The 19,536-nt window shown below is 42.1% G+C and overlaps 1 protein-coding gene across 1 annotated transcript in view; it reads left to right on the plus strand.

The window, feature by feature from the left end:
• The first annotated feature begins 2,822 nt into the window (after positions 1–2,822).
• Positions 2,823–19,536, plus strand: part of FOXK2 (forkhead box K2) — a 47,208-nt gene continuing 30,494 nt past the window's right edge. Inside the window, exon 1 of the mRNA XM_085077920.1 lies at positions 2,823–3,261. Within this exon, the coding sequence (XP_084934046.1) occupies positions 2,921–3,261 (341 nt within the window). The 5' untranslated portion in view covers positions 2,823–2,920. The remainder of the gene's footprint in view (positions 3,262–19,536) is intronic.

The following is a 19,536-nucleotide window of genomic DNA, read 5'->3' on the forward strand; positions in this document are numbered from 1 at the left end:
GTTGGGATGTTTAAATTTTGGTCGCTAGCTTCATTCTGTCTGGAATAGTTAAGGTGGGTGTAAGGCAGACAGAGAAAAAGGCCTTTTGCTTTCAGTCAACTGGCAGGGGGGAAAAAAGCATGAAATAGGATGTATCTGCTGTGCAGCTCTGACATCAGGGCCAGGTTTTGTTCAATGAATGGATTTTTGGGGAACTCAGACACTGAGAGCAGCACTACAGGGTGATGTGTAAGGGTGAGCTGTTCACCACACATACCTGCTCTGACTTCTCTGTGCAGCAGGGACCAGACCCACACATGGGCAGGTCGGGGTCACCTGTACCTGTGCTGTTGTTTGTGATCACAAAGAAAGTGACTAAATCTGTACCAATTTAGAAAAATATGGACAGAAAGATCTCAGATGTCCTCTTGAAATGAATGGAGCTTCTGACAATGGGATTTGGTGTTTGCTCTGCAGTGCTGATCATGCAAAAGCAAACAGACCTTCTGCCGGTGTTCAGTTCCTTTTCACGCAGCAGCTTAGAGATGGTGGGACCCTTGAAAAGAAATTTTAGTGTAGACAGATTGCAAAACTTCAGCATTCCTTGTCAATGGCTGTGTTCTCTGTGCTGTTCTGTATGAACAGGACAGGAGCTATTTCAGCTTTGTGAATTCAGTACTGCATGTTATTAATGAATTAATACAAATTAAGAAAGCTGTGATTCACATAACGGAAAATGTTGAAGTAGCAGCAGTGCCTTTGACTTCTGCAAACTGAGCAACCATAAGGGTGGTGAAAAGTGCTGCTGGCCTGATGGAAATTTACCTGGCTGCTCTCCCACTCTGCCGGTTTTCTCTCTCTGCAGGCATGGGGTGTGTTATGAGATGGCAATCCATGGGTAATTCCAGCCGGCAGGGCCCTCAGGATCCCAAACCGATTGTTAGCAAAGCAGGCACAACATTTCTGTAGCCAACAGAGCCAAGGGATAAAAACAAGCTGAGAATCAGGGAGTCATAACTGGCTCTCTGATGCTCCACATTTTCTGTGCCAAACATATGTTGGTATAGAAGAAAGTCTGATTCTAAATACCAAAGTGTGGGCAAGATTTAACTAAAGTTTTCTGTAAAAGAAACCAAAGCTCTAAACTGTTGCTATATTTTACTGTGTCTGCTGTGCATATGAGATTGTATAAATGGACTGAACCAATATGGAATTATGTTTTAGCTGCCTATAACAAGTGCTGGTACAATCCCAGGGGTAAAACTAAGGTTTGCTGTCATTTTGCAGGTAGCAGGTATGGTGTTCTGTTGTTCCTAAGCATTCACAAAATAGTTCTACAGTTGAAGAACTGTTGACTCAAATATGCAAACCCAAAAGTTTCAACTTCAAATTTACTGCTGGATGTTTGTTAGCAGGTTGACTGTTTTTTGTCTGAAGCGTAAATATGTTTAATGTCTTCTGAATTCACAGAATGGTTTGGGCTGGAAGGGATCTTAAAGCTCATCTCATTCTCACCCCCTGCCACGGGCAGGGACACCTTCCACTATCCCAGGTTGCTCCAAGCCCCCTCCAACCTGGCCTTGAATACATCCAGGGATGGGGCAGCCACAGTTTCTCTGGGCTATTATTGTTATTAATAAACAACAGTGCACTTCAGTACTGTAAAAAACTTAAATAAACAACAATGCAACCCTCTACTCCGCAAACCATAGTGAGGTTATGCAGCTGTTACAGTGACATGTTTGCAGTGGTTATGTTGGTAAATAGGCACGAATACATGTTAGCACCCTCTTCACAGTTTATACCCAAAAGTGTTTGTTTACTTTTCCATTTTGACAGTGTCTGGTCCCTCTAGCAATGAGTATTTGGATCAGGTAAAACATTTTCATTGCAGATGCTGCATTTGACAGACTGTGTGTAATTAATGCCATCTTTTTGGTAGCCTGTGACATTTTCCAGCTAAAGCCACTGCTGTGGGTTCTCGTGTAGCGTTTCCATGCTGTTACCTGTGCCATTCCCGCCTGTGTGCCATGCCCTTGGAGCAGTGACACTCAGCACTTGCGTGGCTGGGTGTTCGTGTCAGGTCACTCGCTCACTTCTTGTGCCCTAGTTCCTCTGACAAAACTGGGACTGAGCCGAGGTGTGTGCACAAATACAGCCTGCCTTACCTGGAACTTGCACATTTGAGACACCGTACCCATTTTCCATGGGTGTTGCAAAACTCTGACAAGGGGGAGTTACCTTTGGGTTTAACCTGACCCTCAGAAGGCTGTCAGATGTGTATGAGACATCAAACTTGTAATGTTATTTTTATTTGTTAATACTGTGGTATTTTGAGGCTAAACTTGAGCAGTTACCCAGCACTCTCCTAGTGGTTCTTGCTCACCCTCTAGCATTATTTGTCGACTCGTATTTGTTTCACTCTCGGCTCTACCCCTATCCCCCCGCTCGCTGCCGTTCCCGAGGGCGCTGCTGGCGGAGGGCAGGTGCGGGGCCCGGCTCCCTGCCAGAGGCTGCCGGCGGCCTCCCGCAGGTGGCCGAGAGGCAGGGCAGGGGGTGCAGGGGCCGATGCTCGGCACGGGCGGCTTTCCCCGAGCCGGCTCCGTTCCTTCGCTCCCCTCCCTGCCGGCGGCGGTAGGTGCTGCCCGGCCCGGCCCGGCCCGGCGCTCCGCCCCGCTCCCCGCGCGCGGCTCCGCTCCGCGTTTTCCGGGCCGCGCCCCTGCGCTCGTGCGCCGACACTCGGACGTGCGGGGCCGGCGCCGCTCGCCATTGGCCGCGCCGCCGTAGCCCCATGGGCGTGCGGGCCGCGCATTGGCCCGGCGGGCCGTCAGTCAGCGCGCGGCTGCGTCAGGGCCGGGTGCGCGGCCCCGTTCCCTGCTGTGTGCGGGGCCGGCGCGGGGCCGGTGCGGGCGGGGCCGCGCCTCGCTCGTCCCTCGCTAAGATGGCGGCGGCGGCGGCGGCGGCCGTGGCGCGGCTCGAGGGCCGGGAGTTCGAGTACCTCATGAAGAAGCGCTCGGTGACCATCGGCCGCAACTCGTCGCAGGGCTCGGTGGACGTGAGCATGGGCCACTCCAGCTTCATCTCCCGCCGCCACCTCGAGATCTTCACCGCCGCGCCCCCGCCGCCGCCGGCCGGCGCGGACGGGCCGCCGCCCCCGCCTCAGGGGGACCCCGCGGGAGGAGCGGGGGGCGACTTCTACCTGCGCTGCCTCGGCAAGAACGGCGTGTTCGTGGACGGCGTGTTCCAGCGGCGCGGGGCGCCGCCGCTGCAGCTGCCGCGAGTGTGAGTACGCGGGGCCGGCGCTGCGGGGCCCGCCGGAGGCCGCGGGTGCACATGGCGTGTGACAGGCGGGAGCGGCCCCGTCCTGCCCGCGCCTCCACCGGCACCGCCCGGCGCGGCCGCTGTGCCCTCCGCCGTGTCCTTCCCCCGCACGCCCGCCCCGCCGCAGCCCCGCGCGGAGCGCCCGGTGCCGGCCGGAGCGACCCCGGCGCTGGTTCTGTTAACCGGGTACACCCCGACTGCTGTTGACGGGCGGCAGAGGAAACCGGCCTGCCGTTTCTGCACGGATCTGGGGTGGCTGGGTCGAGGATCAGCGCCGGGGGAATCCTGTAGCCCCCTCGGTGCTTTGGCAGAATTGGGGGGTTGTTCTCCCTCGGTGCTCTGGGGGTTGTTCTGTTTTTGGTGGTAGTTTCTGCTGCTTTGCCTAATTTTAACGTTTATTCTTACGGGTAAACCGAATCATCCACGTGAAATGCTCCTGCTGGCCTTAACGTTTTAAAATGTTTTCGTTACGTGACAACAAATGTATTAAGAGGTTTTAAACGGTAATACATTCCTTTGCCATTACCAAACATTAACTGTCTGTGCAAAATGATTTTCTAGGGCAATACGTGAGGCCTGCCCACGACATTTAAGGGTGTGTTGAACTGTAAATAAGTGATTTGTGCTCTGAGGAGTCACATGGAGGAAGAGTGAAAGTGTTTTGGTTTAGTGTATTTTAGCTGCCTTGACTAAGAAATACCTAAAACGTTACGAGTGCTGTACCTTTATAAAGCACATGTCATCAGTGACACAGCCTTAATGCCCTGCAAGCTTTTAAACTGTGTGTAGGACATTGATGCTGTATATTTAATGCTGTGTCGGCCTAATGTTAGTTTTCCCACCTGGTTTCTCTGTGAAAATCAAATTGTCTTACCTTGTTGCTTTCTAGGAAATGCTCATTCTGAAGGGCTTTAACTGTGCCAGTGTCAGTGGAGTTGTATAATCCTGAATATAGTTGGAGGACTTGTTTGACCTTTAACTGTCACTTCTATTTTTGCTTTCTGCTTTTAATATTAATAATTATTCAGTATGTGGTTAATCCATATTTTAATCTAACACATTTATGAACTGTAGATCAAATGCTTTTTTCTTTGTAAGTACTTTGGTAGAATATACTAATTGTAAGCACAATTGTGTATGATCTATGTTGATTGCAAACAGTCTAGAGTTAGTTAGAGTAGTTGAGTCAGTAACATTTTGTTAAATGCTTAAGACCTGAGGAAAAAACTACTGCTTCTTCATGCTGTCCACTGCTTTGTAATTTATCTTAGTTCTTTCCATCAGTGTCGCTTCTCAAGTGGAAAGAAGATTCAGAAGGATTTTTTTGTCTCACTTTTTTATTGAACAATGATGGGAAGTTGTGTTGTAGTTAAAATTTCTTCACCAGTGAACATGGGTGGTGGTGCAGGACCTGGCATTTGCTCGAGTTGGGCTGTGTTCAGAGGTGACACCATTCCTTGGGCTGTGCACACATAGCCTTCAGTTTCCAGAGCCATGAGCTGCTGGAGGTCGTTATCTCCTGATTACAGATTGTAGGTGTGATTGGCCATCCAGGCTAGTAAATAAAAGGTGCCCTTGGCCAGGAGCTGGAGTCACTGTGCAGGGGTCTGAGTGTCACTTTGAAGGGCAGGAAGAGTCCACAGCGTCAGAGTTGTTGGTGATTAAGGGCAATGCTACTTTGTTGCTTTTAAAAAAATAAACCTGTTTCTGAACACGAGTCTTACTGGGGTTGAATGGGGAAATAGTAGTTTCATTATTTGCAAAGGTTTTTTTTTTAAACAGTAGCCCACAGGCAAATTCAAAGTTCTGTCTGCTCCTAAGAAGTCCTTATGGGTATTGCTGATGACTAATACTGTTTGTAGTCCTGTTCTTGAGTTTTGTTGTAGATTTAACTGGTCAAACTAAAGGTGGTCTTCTGGAATCAAACTTATTTCAGTATAATGTAAACGTTAATTAACAGTTGAAATGTGATGGAAAAGAAAGTAGTTTTGATGTGAGCTCAAGACTGATGGTTGCCAGCCTCCAGCTCAAGTAATCACCAGATCTATTTTTGTTGTTGTTTAATCCTACTCTGTTGCCAGTAACAAATATGCTTTGCCTATGACTACACAATCATCGGAAATTTTAATGGCAGGTGAAGTTTAAAAAAATCAGGGAGATCTGGTCCTTCTGTTTGTTTTTAAGTGATCCTGGAAACCAAGAATGGAGGATCCATCTCTGTTTTGTCTAATTAATAGTTACTTACAATGGCACCAGGTAAAATACTCTTGCAGACTTGAAATGTTTTATTTACTTGTCACTGATAATTGTATGTAGTTCCAGTGTCAATGGTCTTTTTTTTTGTTTCAGCACAGTGTTTAGATATGATTGCATTAATAATGTTGATGAATTCCCTGGTTTTGGGAGGAAAAAACAGAAATACAACTTGATAGTCTCCTGCAAAACACACATTTTAAACATCTGGGGAAATTAAATTATTAATGTTAGAGTATACACTTACCTGTAATAAAGACATCTTTTTTCTACAGATAGAAATGTCATGAAACATGGAATTACTGTGCATTAAGATAAGTGTTCTGGTTGCTATTTTTAATGCTTCCCTGGAAGCCTCACTGGCAATTCAAATGTTGAAGTTATCAAGCAGGAGGTAATAGCAGTGGGAAGTGTGTTTTTGTTTTTCCAGTTCTTGACAGACTCACATCCCTACTTGTGTATGTACAAACCAGCTGTCGTCTTGTGAGATGAATCAAGTGGGGGTGGGGAGAAAAGAGCCATTTTTGATTGTGTCCAGCAAGGAGCTCTCCTGTCAATGTCATGGGACACGTGGGATGAAAGAGGTTTCAGAGGCTCCTGCTCAAGACACCCAGATCAAAGCAGTGCAATTATTCTTCTACAACTACCTTTGAGATGCACAGACTATCCCTGTCCGGTTCGTAAAGTTCATGTTTCTTAATTGGTTTCATTTGCTGCTTGTGGAATTTCCCCTGCCTTCAGTGAAAGCATTGATTGGATGTTTTGCTAGGTAAATCATAACATCAATATTTGCTTTTGAGGTACTTGGCTGGAAAAATACCTTTTGTGCTGGGCAGAGCAGCGGTTGTTGCTGGAGCTGTTGTGTACAGCTTTTGGAGAGGCAAGATTCCAGACAGATGTAACTGATACAGCTGGAAAAAACAGACAGGCTTCTGGGTACAACTTTGCACTGAAGAAGTGCTTCTGTTTTGTTTTGATTTTTGGGGTTCTTGGATGTGCTTTGTGTATTGGCATTTGAATTCACAGAAATCCTGACATCTTGGTCTTGACTGTTCTGAGGCAGTGTCTTACTCATTTTGACAAACCCATAGATTTTGTATTTTAGTCATTACTTTTGGTTTTGTTTTTGTGGAAGTAGATTTATGCTTCATAAACAAGATACCGTGAACATAAGAACAGCATTTTTAAGTCAGAGCAGAGACACATTTAGTCCATGACCTGCCTTCAGAAGTGGTCAGTAGCAGATGCTCAGGACGGAGCATAGAAATGGATTAAGACAAGTGGTTGTGTTTCCTTTAGTTTTTCTTTTGGATCCAAAGTCAGAGTTCAATTCTTTTTGAGTTAAGGTAATATACTGTTTGCACTTTTTCTCTCTCTTTTTTAATAGTTGAATTTGGGTAAACCTCTTCTATCCGCACTGTCTTTGGGCAGTGAATTCTGCAATGTAATTAGAGGCCATGTTGGGAAAAATACCTCTTTTTGCTGAGTTTTTTGAACTTGACGCCTGGTAATTTCATTTGATGTAACTGAAGCTCTTTTATAGTAAGAGACAGTAAATAACTCTCCCATTCTGTCATTCATTCTGCAGACTTCTTTACATTACTGAGTGTGGGCGCTCTTACAGTAAACCACGTCAAGTGCATTTTACTTTACCTTAACATTTACTGACTAATCCTAAGTCAAGCCTATACAGCTGAAAACTAAAATTTTATTTGTATTCTCCTGCTTTTGCTCCTGGTAATACAGAGGGCTGAACCAATAATTTTCATTTGATCTTGTAGTCTGGAGCCACAAATTTGGGTTATTGCTGCTTTTAAGCAGTAGAAGTTTTCCTGCTGATGAAAGCTGGTCGATTCTGAACAAGGATCGAGTATATCTACTCCCTGAGTAAACTCTTTGGAAAAGAGTGTTTCAGTGTTACCTGCCCAGGAAACCGTGCAACAGATTGTAAAGAGCCCCAAATGTATCTGCACTCTTTTCTGTCATCTAATTGCACTTATTTAAATTATATGTGGAGTTGTGATGTCTGTGTGGTTCAGCTGTTACTGTGCATGTGCTCCGTGGAAATTTCTCACTGGAAACATCTGCGGTTTGGCTTAACAGTGAAGGTGAAAGGATCATAACATTTCCTTGGGTAATGTTCCTTGGTAGCTAACAAAGAACATGCTTTGCTTGGGTTTGGGTTATGGTTATGTTCTAGAGGTTTTCTTATGAATATAACTGTTACGTACTTTGAGCAATCAAACCAAACGCATTTTTCAAGCAATTTGTGTTAATGTATTCTTGCAGTCCATACTTACAGGGTGTTGTAAGTCCCTCAGGCCATGTGGGCACCTGCTTTCTCCCTTCCTTGACACCACTTTTGACAGAGACAGTGGCTCATGAGAGCGACAGCTGCCTGAAACATTCATGAGACCTTGTGGTTGATTTGTGTTCAGAGGTGTATTTTGGAGTTACATACCGGCTGCCTTAAAACTATCAATTACAAATTACCTCAGAGCATAAAACTAAGAAACATTGGACTTGGCTGTGACTTCACAAAATCAGACTCCAAAAATTTTACTGTCTCTGGCAGATGCTGGTCCTGTGCCACAGTGATTAATAAGGTCAATGAGGCTGTGTTTATAGGTGGGTTTTTGGCTACTTTAAAGTAGGATTTGCAAATGTCAAGCTCAGTAGAAGCAGTGTTCTCACTTAAGCAGATCTGATTGAAAAGGAGCGTGGGAGGAAGAAGGTAGAGCACATATGATTTGAAATGAAAGTAGAGATGAGCAGGAAGTTTCTATAGTAATAATTTGTGTTACAGTTGTTTCTGTCATCTTTTTTTTTGTATTTGCCTCTCAATTGCACTCAACTTCTGAGTGATTTTTTTATTATTAATAAAGCAGTGGTGCAAATTGTCAGACACCAATCAGGTGATTGAGGTAAAGCTTAAACAGTTTATATTTGGATTAATTCACACTCGATATGCTTTTGCTGTTGGTATGATTGATATATATATTTCTGAAACATCCTTACCCAATTCTACAGTTTTACTGATCTTACAAATGTTCTTACATCGGTAGTTAGCTATAGGAGTAAGTACATTCTTTGTGTTCTTACATGAAACACTATAAACTGGAAAATCATCTTTAAAATTTATTGTTTCTTTATAGTCTGTAAAGTTCCAGTTCCATGACAGAAGCAAGATTAGTGTCATTTTGGTTTAAAGGTGCAACGTCAGTATTAAAACTGTCTGTTCCAAGAATCTGCATTTGAAAGAGTTTTGAGATTCTTACCTTCAGTTATAATAATGAGGTAGGATATACGCAAATTAAATAATTCTTTGCATTGATTAAATCAAAATAGAAAGGTGCCATGTTTGAGTAGGAAGATACACTTAATCAATAGCAAAAGGAGTAAGTTAAATGAGCTAATAAAGAAAATAAGTTAATCTTTCACTCTTGCTTTTCAAAATAAATGTGTACAATTAATTTGCTTATAATTAGGTAAGGACACTGTCATAAATATTTTTCTTTCATGAAGGTAGATGTGTTTTAGAGAATAATTCTGCTCGGAGGAGTTCTGTTGCTGTTGAGGGTTTTTTTCCTTTATTTTTTTGAGTGTGCAATTGTCATGGACAAAGCAAAAGATTTTCTTGCAGTCATGCCTGAGCTATTCAAAATAAGATTATGCTTCTCATTTGCTGTATTTTTCAATAAATGCAGCAGCTCTTCAAGTCCTATTAACTTATATAAAATTATGTAAAATACAGGGAAAATACAATTTCTAAGAAAACTACATATTTGTTCAGTGGTGTGAGGCAATGGCTTTTGCAGTTATAAGGAGTTTTCACAACAGTTCACTAATAAGCTGCTGTCTGTGCTGAAATACTGGGAAGGTGGTGGGTTTATCTGCTGCCTTGCTTGTTCTCATGATAAAAAGTTGATGTGTTGTGACATTTGTTTCCCGCGACTTCCTGCCTTTAAGGAGTTTTTTGACCTAGATAAAGCAGTCGGAGGGGAGGAACCATATTTATTCTGCAGCTATTCTACACTGGATGGTATAGGAAATAAATGTTCCATTCTCTAGTTAAGATTCCATCACTGCTGTTTTATCACTGAAGGGAGCTGTGGCTTCAGTGAGTTACACTCAGTGAGCACTTGCAGAGCTGGTGCAAATCTTGGTAATTTTGTGACACATCATTTTTTTACAGGGCAAAAGAAGGTCTGTGCATGGTTGGAGTCTGTTTTTTCATGTTTGTGTGTGTGATTCTGCTGCAGCCCCTGCACATGCTGCTCTTTCCTCTTAGGTATGACCAAGCAGAAGTTTAGACAAAGCACCCTCTCCATGTGTGCTGGAGTACTGGTGGGAGGAAAATTTTCAGTATTCAAAATTTCAGAGTTTCTTGGTGAATATTAATATGAACACACCACCTTTGTGTTTGTCCATGTGCACCAAACAAAATGAAAACCATGAGCAGATTGACAAGCACTTCTGTCCATGCTGATCCAAATAATCCTGTTGACTTCAGCAAGGCAGCTCCTGTGGGTAAGGATGCATATGGAGTTGTGCATCTGAAAAACCAGAACAATAAAGAAAAAAGCCAAGAGTCCTGTCATTATCAGAATGTTACGAAGTGGAACAAAATTAGTATAAAGTTGACTGGAATTAATTTTAATTCAGTGCTAATTTAAGGTTGAACATTAAGAATTACAGAAGGAAGCTCCAGCCAAAGCCTTGCTGAAAGCAGAAGTGACTTCAGTGTTAGATCAGACTGCTCAGTACCTTGTCCATTTGGGTTCTCCAGGGATGGGGATAGCTATAACTATATAAAGTGCTCCATGTAACTACAACCCCATATTGAAAAAAATATTGTCTGTATTCCCAATGGCAGAACCTTTGGAATGCACAGGCTGGTTAGAATAATGTGCAGCTTAGTGCTAAATCGCGATAAGAAATACCTGATCACTACTGGATTTTATGTGGTGATCTGGAGTAAGTGCAATTACTGATAAATGCTTACAGTGTTGTAAATGTTGTCCTCACGAATAATGAGGACAAAAAATAGTCATTCAATTAAAAAAACCCAAAACTATGTAATCTTGAAAAGTAGACAGGGCAGAACTATAGGGTGGGAAACCAAAAAGTAGCAGTAGAGTGAAAGCCATGACTGTAGAGATCCTGAGATGCCTGTTCTGATATGATGTGTCAAAGCGCTGATGTGATGACTGTGTGGAAACTGGGGAGTGGCAATGGGTGCTGGAGCTTTCCATCATTCTGGAATCAAAACTGTGTTCAAGAATCTTGCAAAACTTCAAGGATTTAAGTGGATGATTGCTAAAAAGAATTGAAGGCTGGAGGAAGTCCCACATAGTGGGGGACATAAGAGGTTCAATATGTTTGTTTAGCCGAAAGGAGTGTGAGCTGGCTAGGTTGGTGTAGGTCTGTTTTTATGGGGCTGAATTAGAGTTCTAAAGGCTCTCTAATGTATCACACACAGGTGTGAAACCAGAGGCTATAAACTGTCATGGTCTGAATCAAGCTGTGTTGGGATTGTTTACTCTCAAGAATGGTGGGATCTCTATTTCACCATCTTGTGCTGATAAAAAAAAAGTAACCCTTGCTGTAGTTAGATGTGATAAGGTGCAGAGCAGGCATGGCTGGGTGACATATCATGGCTTAGGGTTACAAGAGGTAAAGTTGAAGCTTCTTTACTTCCTCTGCAAGTCTTTTTTAATAAACTGTCATGAGGTTTTAGCAAGAGACCATTTTATTATGTGTTTTAACAAAGAGTCAATATTTGTCTTGGTTTTAAATTAAAATTCTAAAGCATCAAACATCTTGTTGGGCCTTTGTTTATTTACACTTGCCAGTAGTGTTCTCACATGTAGATGATTTTGATGCTTTTGTTCACTTTGTCATAGTCTTGGTATTGGACTACACTGTACAGTTTCAAAGATAATTTTTGTGTAACATAAAGTGATCCTGTGAAAAATTCTGTTCTTCAAGTAAGTCTTAGATACAGCTCATGAGGTATAAGCTGCTTATTTCTTGTGTTGATAAGAAATCAAGGTAGTGTATAATAGAAATGGTCTTTACACCTTGTATTGAACTTAAATTCAGGTTTTTAAACCACTTAAATGAAGATCAAACACATGGTTTTGATTAAGAAATTATGTGGATGGATTAATATATTGGTAGAAGTTACTTTTAAATTCTTATTTTCACTGATGTGTTCCAGTATGGGAGCAGATATTTTGCCTACCCTTTTCTGTCCTTCTTTTCTTCCTCTTCTTCCTGTCACAGCTGGGAAAAAGTAGTTTAACTTCCTCTGAAGAAACAGATTCCTCAAAAAGGAATAGCTGAAATGCTGGTATCTTAGCACAGTGTACAGTACACGTATGGTAAAAGTCTTATTATTTATGAAGATATAAACACAGTTATCTAGCTTGTTTGTTTTGATGTTCTCTTCATTGGTTTTTAAGACTGAGAATATAGGAAAAAATTATTTAGCACTTTGTATTGTCCTCTGGACATGTTTGGGTGTTCTAGACAGAATATAACTTGAGCAGACAGGACTTAGACACATAGTTCATACTCCCCTGTAGTAGACAAACTGATTGGTTACAATCAGTGCAGCAAACACACTGGGGAACTAGTTGTGAAGGATAAATGATGGAAGCTGGCTCTTACACATAAGGATTTCCCTCCTAGGGTGACTGCAATCTTCTGGCCTTTCTAGACAGGTGCTGAAGGCCTGCAGAGCAAGGAAGGAGACTGAGAAATGAGATTTTTAAAAGAGTAAGGCGTAGTGAAGAGAAGGGTGAATTGACTCATGTGAAACTCTGTGTGGGAATAAGTTCTGATTTGAACCAGAGCAAACTGCTTATTGAAGTAAGTAAAAATAATGGTAAAGAGGATAAATGCTTCAGGTACACAGTGGGGTTCTTGGAGTTGCCACATGCAGGGCCAGGAGTTGGTCTCTGGGATCTGTGTGGGTCTCTTCCCAGGATATTCTGTGATTGATTTTAGCATCATACCCTGGACAGATTCGAAAGATGGAAGAGGAGGATTCAGTTAATACATGGTAAAGATGAGGACACAGGCCCAAGGCGTTTTACTTTGGAATATGGACAAGATATTCTGGGGTTTGTAGTAGTGTGAAGAGAAGTGAAAGGGTGTGCTGGGAAGCTTGAAGAAAGATGGGAGGGATGAAGATCCTCTCAAGTTTAAGAGCTGAAGCTGAGAAGTAATACAAGTGTTAGCCTTATAGAAGATGAGAAATCTCTGACTTGAATATTTAATTGGGGAAATGTGATTCAGAAGGATCTGGAGTCTCACTTTTTGGAAACATGGTCTGTATTTTGGTGAATATTTGAGCTAATCCAGTGTTTCATTACTGCTGCAGTGGAGCAGGGGAGGGAAGGTCCTGTTTTGTGCAGTGCTTCTCACTGCAGGTTGGGCTGGCCTTGGGGCTCATCAGATGTTCATATGCTGCTTCTGTCTGCTTTTTTTGCTATTTTTGGGTGCTTTGCTGTTGCATCGAAGTGGCTCACAGAGAGGTCTGGCAGGCAGTGGAGCTGGCATGAAGTACGTAGTGGGCTTGTACAGACTTTGGGCAACAGTCAGCTGGCTGAGACTTGTGGAATTGTATATTAAGGAGTTGGAGTTACAAGAGCTGTTATGCTATATGAAATAAAGATGGAAAGGAAAAGAAGGTTCCAAAACAGTGTAAGACCAAAACTAATTTTGGTGTACTAAAAAAGCCCTTGCAATGATGTCGCTGTCGAGCAGCTAGCAGAGTAATGAAAGCACCAGTTCAGTGGCAAGAAGGAATGACCTTTATTGTTTTGATTTCATCATATATATAGAGTTTTCAAAAGTCACCCAGATTGGTCAGTCAGAAGCCTTCCCCCAGGCCTGATTGGCCAGGCCTGCACCGTCCAAGTTCTGGGACACTGTTCCAATAACATCCAAACTTTATTTATAAAACACAAGAAGAATTCTCGTGGGAAAAACCTGTGCTAGCCACACAATGTCATGTAAAAATGTTTCAATCCTAAAAGTTCTTGTGACAGCATGCTTTTTGGTAAAGGAGTATGTTAAATTAAAAAATTTAAAAAAAAAAAGTGAACCTAAGTAGATAGGATGCCATATCTTTGGTTAATCTGTGCTTTCTGTCTCTCTGTTTTTATCTTTCTGTTAATGTGAATACACAGAGAAAATGTGAAGGAAAAAGGGGTATGAATTCCTTGGCTGTGGATCATCTCGTAGCAGAGGACAGAGTTAATGTATGCTCTGCATTCCATGTACTAAATCACCCTGGCTCCTACCTAAATCCACAGGTCACTAGTCCAGTTGGTGGTTATTGTGCAGTAGTGGAATTACAAGCTCTAGGGCAAATTGAACATTAAGGATACAGTGGAGGTAGATGGTATTTTTAAAATTTTTATGTGTGGTTTTTGTTTGTAGTGTGTGTGTCCCAAAATAAAACCCATTTATCTTAGAAAGAAGTCTTCTCTATCTGTAAGACAGAAAAGTAAGTGACTAGAGTTTGTGCAGCATTCTATGAACTGTCTGAAAGAAAGGCATTATTTTGAAGATAATTATAAAAACTTTACTGATATTTACATGTCTTCCCTTGCACGGGCTGCATAAATGCAAAGTGTTTTTTCAGGAAATACATAAATCGGCTGAAGTTGACGATGCAGCTAAGTAGATCACATGAGATTTGGATTTCCTGTGCTGTCTTTTGAGGGCCTTAGCTTGACAGATCGTAGAAACATCTCAGACAAAGGTGTCATTTGGAGAGAGCTTTTGGTTTGTTATACAGGATTGTAAATCCAGAGTGCCATCAGAAGGAAATTGTGCTTGTAGTGATTCAGTCAGTGGAGTTGATCCAGCCTTCCAAAACTACTTGGGTAGCAGGCTTGGAAGTAGCTGTGCATTAGCTTCCTGCTCTGATAGAACTGACTGCTCACCCTCACTCTGAGCCTTCTTCCAGCAGGGATGAGGTGCAGATTTCAGGAAGACCATCACTTGCAGGAGGAGCAGTGATAACAAATATCACCCTTCATTTCTGTGCAGTGTTTGGTGGACTTGGATGCTGACAGAGGTTAGTAGGAGTGAGTTACATAAATGATCATCAGTTAAAACCCTGTTTATCACTTACACAGATGTAAGCAGTAATAATGCATTAAACAAAGAGGTGTTCAAGGAAGTGAGTTGTTTTCTTGCCTTACATGTGTGAATGTCCTGGGTGTGTCTTGGTTAGGCTCCCATAATGTTCTACAGATGTTTCTGTCTGATCTGCCTGAGATGTCCATCACTTGATACACTTACTTTGGAGAAACCAGCCAAAGCACTTGCATGTAGGTCTGACCCAGGATGTTTTTTTTATCAGGTAGAGAGGTTTGGTGGCTTTGGTCTTCTCTGCCCTTTCATATTACTGAACATTTTTGCTTTTAATAGCATTAGGGGCTGCAAGCCAAACACTGAACTTTGTGTTCAAATGCTATGAAAACCCTGCTTTGAAGAGTGTGCAATATATTCTGAAGTAACTTTATTAAAATTACTAGATTGGGTAGTAAGATTCTTGTAGAATGATGCAATTCATTCTCATGCAGCCCTACTTCCAGTGATACTGTCAAGTTCACCACTTCTGCAGCTGCATCAGAGTGGAAGTGGAAATGCAGCAGTTTGAGGTGGTTCCCCTCTGCTGGGAATGCAGCTTCTGAAATGAATGCAGGGCTGAAGTCTGAGTGTAGGGTGGGCTCTACAGTTTGTGGTTGGGTACAGTATTATTCATTCAGCTTTCTAGATATTGATAATCGTCACAGACATTTTGGACCTGGAAACCACAGTGTTTCAGTTGAAATGTTGACATGATAGGCGCGTGGAGCAACACCGGAAAGAGATGCAATAGGTAAAACCGCAGGAGTTCAGTTGTTTGTTTATCCTCTTGAATTGAAATTCAAGCCTTTGTTTTTAAAACCTTTTCCTGGTGTTGGTCTGTCCATAAAGCTGAGAAATGCAACTAGTCTGTATTACCAGTCAAATTCCAGAACCCTGTAACAATGCTGCAATGCCTTGTGAGCCCTGGCAAGACAAAATACCCCTCTAGTGAGAGCTGCAGAGCTGTGTGGTTCCTCTGCTGTTTCATTACATAGTTGTCCAGTCAGTGCATCCCTTCAGTGTTTTCCTGCCTCCTGAAAGACTGGTGGCCTCTGCTGAGTGCTGCTGTTGGAGCAGTCATGCAGTGACTTCAGCTCTTGGGAGCTGAATGAGCTGCTCAGGGTCTTGTGAGTGGGGAAGCAGAGGAGTGGGGTGAGATGCAGGTGACAGCAGCAAGCAGCAAAGCAGGCTCGTCCAGAAGTGTTTCATTTTTGCTTGAATGTCCAGACTTTCTGTAACAAAACTTCATTAGAACTGGGATTCTGCCATAATTCTGTTAGAACTTTAAAAAAGATTATATTTTCTTTGTTTCTTTCTCTGTTTTCTTTTTTGAAGATTGTTGGTGATCTAAGATGCATTTATCTCATATAGTAGTTTTTCCTTAACTGCATAGGATATAGAGAATATTACCTGATTCAGATAGAAAAAATTGGCACTAATTGTTAAACTGTCAGAAGATAAAATGAAAAACCTCATTCACAGCTGGGAGAACTCATATCCTTCCATCTTTCTCCATTTTAAACATATGAGCTAAATTCAAAGCAACTCCTGATGAAGATTTTAAATTTCCTTCATGAATTTTGGCCTGCTATGAATGGCTTTAGCTGTCTGCTGCAGTGCAGGCAGCCAGAGCACTCATCTGCCAGCACACCCTCGTACACAGATGTTGACTTTCCTGTCAGTAGTGAAACAGCCCTGCTTGTTTTATGGGGTGGTTATTCTGAGGTTGGAAGATTGTTGAGCCTGGAAGAGATCACTAACCCCAGCTTGCTACTTAGCTATAAATAAGTTTGGTCTGCTGTGGACTAGTAAGTACTCAAGATTCTTACGTGAGGTTATTCACTCTTATCTAGGGCTATCAGCAAACTGGGTGGTTTGATGCCTTTAAAGAAAAGAAGCATGCAAGCCTTGCAAATCAGTCAAAGCAGTTCAGTACAAATAATTCAGCCCTCAGCCAGAAGGATAAAATAAAATTCTGTGAGAGATTTAAGTTTGGGAGTAGTGTTTTAAAGTTATTTTGGCTTAATAGTAGCTAAAGGAAAGATTATTCATATTTGTGTATGTGTGTTCTTTGTGTTAGATGCAATGTTGCTGAAAAGTGTGCCATAAAATAATTGAACTTCATCTGAAGAGCTTGAAAGCATGGTTACATAGAATACAAAATAACCCTAGTGTGGGAGAGTGTGATTTTGAATACAGGGAGAAAAAACTGAGTAAGGTGGTTTGATCAAAAATGTTGGTTGTAAAAACCAGGCTTTTCCAGCTTTTGCAATCGATAAAGAAAAATCCTGCCATTGTGGAAATGAACCTGGGAGATGGTAGTGTAGGATTGTGTGGTCCAGGCCTCTTTGTTTGGGAAGCTTGAGAAGGCAAGGGTTTGTTTTTGGTAATTCTCATAATACTCCTCTGATTCCATTCTTTTAGTGAGAGGTGTTGATGTGCCTCATCCCCAAGGAAATTCTTGTTTCTGCAATTTGTTCTTTTTGCAACAACATTTGATATTACAGTGTTTGGTGGTTTTCTTGTTCCTCCAGTTAAATTCCTTATCTGGAAGGTCTAAGTAGTTCAGGGTTAATTACTCTCAGATAAATATAGGTAAGTCCCGGGGGGGTTGGGAGCCTGTTGCAGTGACATTGCACTTCAGCTGGGACATCCCTGGGCTCTGCTTAGGGAAGCACTGGTTGCTGGATGTGTTGCACCAGCACAGTTTTGTCCTTCTTGTGACTGTTTTGTTTTTGTGGGAGCTACATGTTCCAACTTCCCCCAGGAGATTTAAATAAGAGAATATATACAGCTGCCCTATGTTTTTATAGGGATGTTTTGTGGTAAATAAATTGCTGACTGAGAACATACTGACAGTGTCTGACACAGAGAGGGCAAGGAGTTGGGCTGATCCAGTTCTTCACTGAATGAAGGAGACTTTTATTTTTAAATCTGAAAGGTCCTTAGATACCTGTGATGGTTCACACCATCTTTAAGTCATTAGAATAACCCTCTTAAAGATGTTCTAAATGGAGACAGGATTTGACTTGTGCGGGTAATGATTTAATACAAAAATACAAAGGAAAGAGCAATCACTCTGGGGGATTTAAAATGAAAATACTACGTGATAGGTATTGAAAAAGAAGTAAGTAGATCTAATAGTAGCTACTGGTTGGGTGCAGAAGGGGCTGGTGCAGAAAGCAGGTGTTTGAAGTTGCATGTTTGAGCTCCATCTGAATCAGGTTTTTTCCCCCCTGTGTTTTGAAGTCTTAAAACTCCACCATTGCATTTCACTGTCATCTGGGCCACAGGTGGCATCTTGTTCTCTATTGCTGTGTTTGAGGTTTTGAATGCACAGAGGAGTTGTGCGCAGCTTCAGAGGGTGTTGAGCAGTTTAAATGTGTGCACAGCTCAGCCACAGCCTGGATCCAGGCACAGAGTGGCCTCGAGGAGCCACATAACACTACAGTAGTCATTTTATGTAATCTTAGATAAACTGAGTCTGCTGGTTTTAAAAGTTGCTTCACGCTACCACTGGTTATTTTTAATATAAGCTCTTGAAGTGAGTTGGTGCCAAGGAAAGCATTGTTTGGAGTATGGAGAAAGAACCTGTGAGCCAAAATTAGCCCGTGTTCGTGTGGAGTGGTGTGTGTTTCGTCAGGGCTGCCCAGATCATGTCGTCCCTGAAGGCAGCACATTTCAGCTTTAAATGTTTAAGCTATTACAACATGGAACATGCTGGTGAGTGGTGCCAGTAACATACGCTGAACATATGACCAGCACATGCCCCCACTTCAGTCTAGGCCACGAATTATTTACTTTTTGTTACAAGCTGTTTATTTTTGAGACGTTTTCTCCCCTCTGTCAGTGTCAAGCACTGAGCCTTTTGTTTCTTTTTTCTTTTTTTTTTTTAAATCTTCTTTTCTACTCTTGCTATTGATTCTGCATTTCTAAAATTCTCTGCTGTGTTTACCACCACCCCTATTTTGTTTGTGCTCATTCTCTTAGGATGCCATCTCTGGTAACTCCTGTCGTAGTGTCATTGAAACTGGAGACCAGTCTGATTATTTTCAACTTGTAATTGAGAGATAAAATGACCTTACACTTAATCTTTTGGGACTTGGTCTATATTCATTAGTTAGCTGTGATATCTCTTCTTTGTGTCAATTTTTTACAGTCATGTTTCACATCTGTGAAATGGCAGAGTTCTTCCCTTATCCCTTGTCATCTTTGGTTAAATAAATGATGTGAAGCAGACACTCCATAGGCCTTTTCTGATTTTAAACTGATTTTTGATGACAGCTCAAGTTCCCAGACTGCTTATGACTCTTCATTTGCAGCAACTCTGTGCTGTGGGTTCTGGTAGAAAACCTCTGAGTGAGCACTGACCCAGACTGATGGGCTGGGGAGCTCTGGAGAGCAACAGTAGATAAAACTTTAATGTACATACAAATATATTGCATCTTGGCTGTGTGTTTCATAATATTTTAGGGAGTGTTACCTCTTGGATGGGATCAGACTTGACACAAAATTAATTGGACTTGCTGAGCTTTTCAGAATGAATCATCTAGTAGTTATTTGTGTGCACTGTAGGTAACAGGCTTAGCATTGCATACTTCTTTATATAGATTATTCTTTTAAATTCAGTTTTCTCCTGAAAGTGCATTGAGTTAAAGGATACACTGATGCAGAAGACTTCTGCTTCTCATTTTAAGTGTATTGGTAAACTTAATTTTTCAAGCATTTGCAGTAATTAGAAATACCCTGCTCATGGGTCCTGTTTTTAGAAGCCTATTTTTTTTAACCTTCACATGGAATTTATGCAATAGTACAGGTTCATCAATG

Source organism: Lichenostomus cassidix, chromosome 18 (genome assembly GCF_008360975.1).
Source record: "Lichenostomus cassidix isolate B80296 chromosome 18, HeHo_3.0, whole genome shotgun sequence".
Classification (NCBI taxonomy): Eukaryota; Metazoa; Chordata; class Aves; order Passeriformes; family Meliphagidae; genus Lichenostomus; species Lichenostomus cassidix.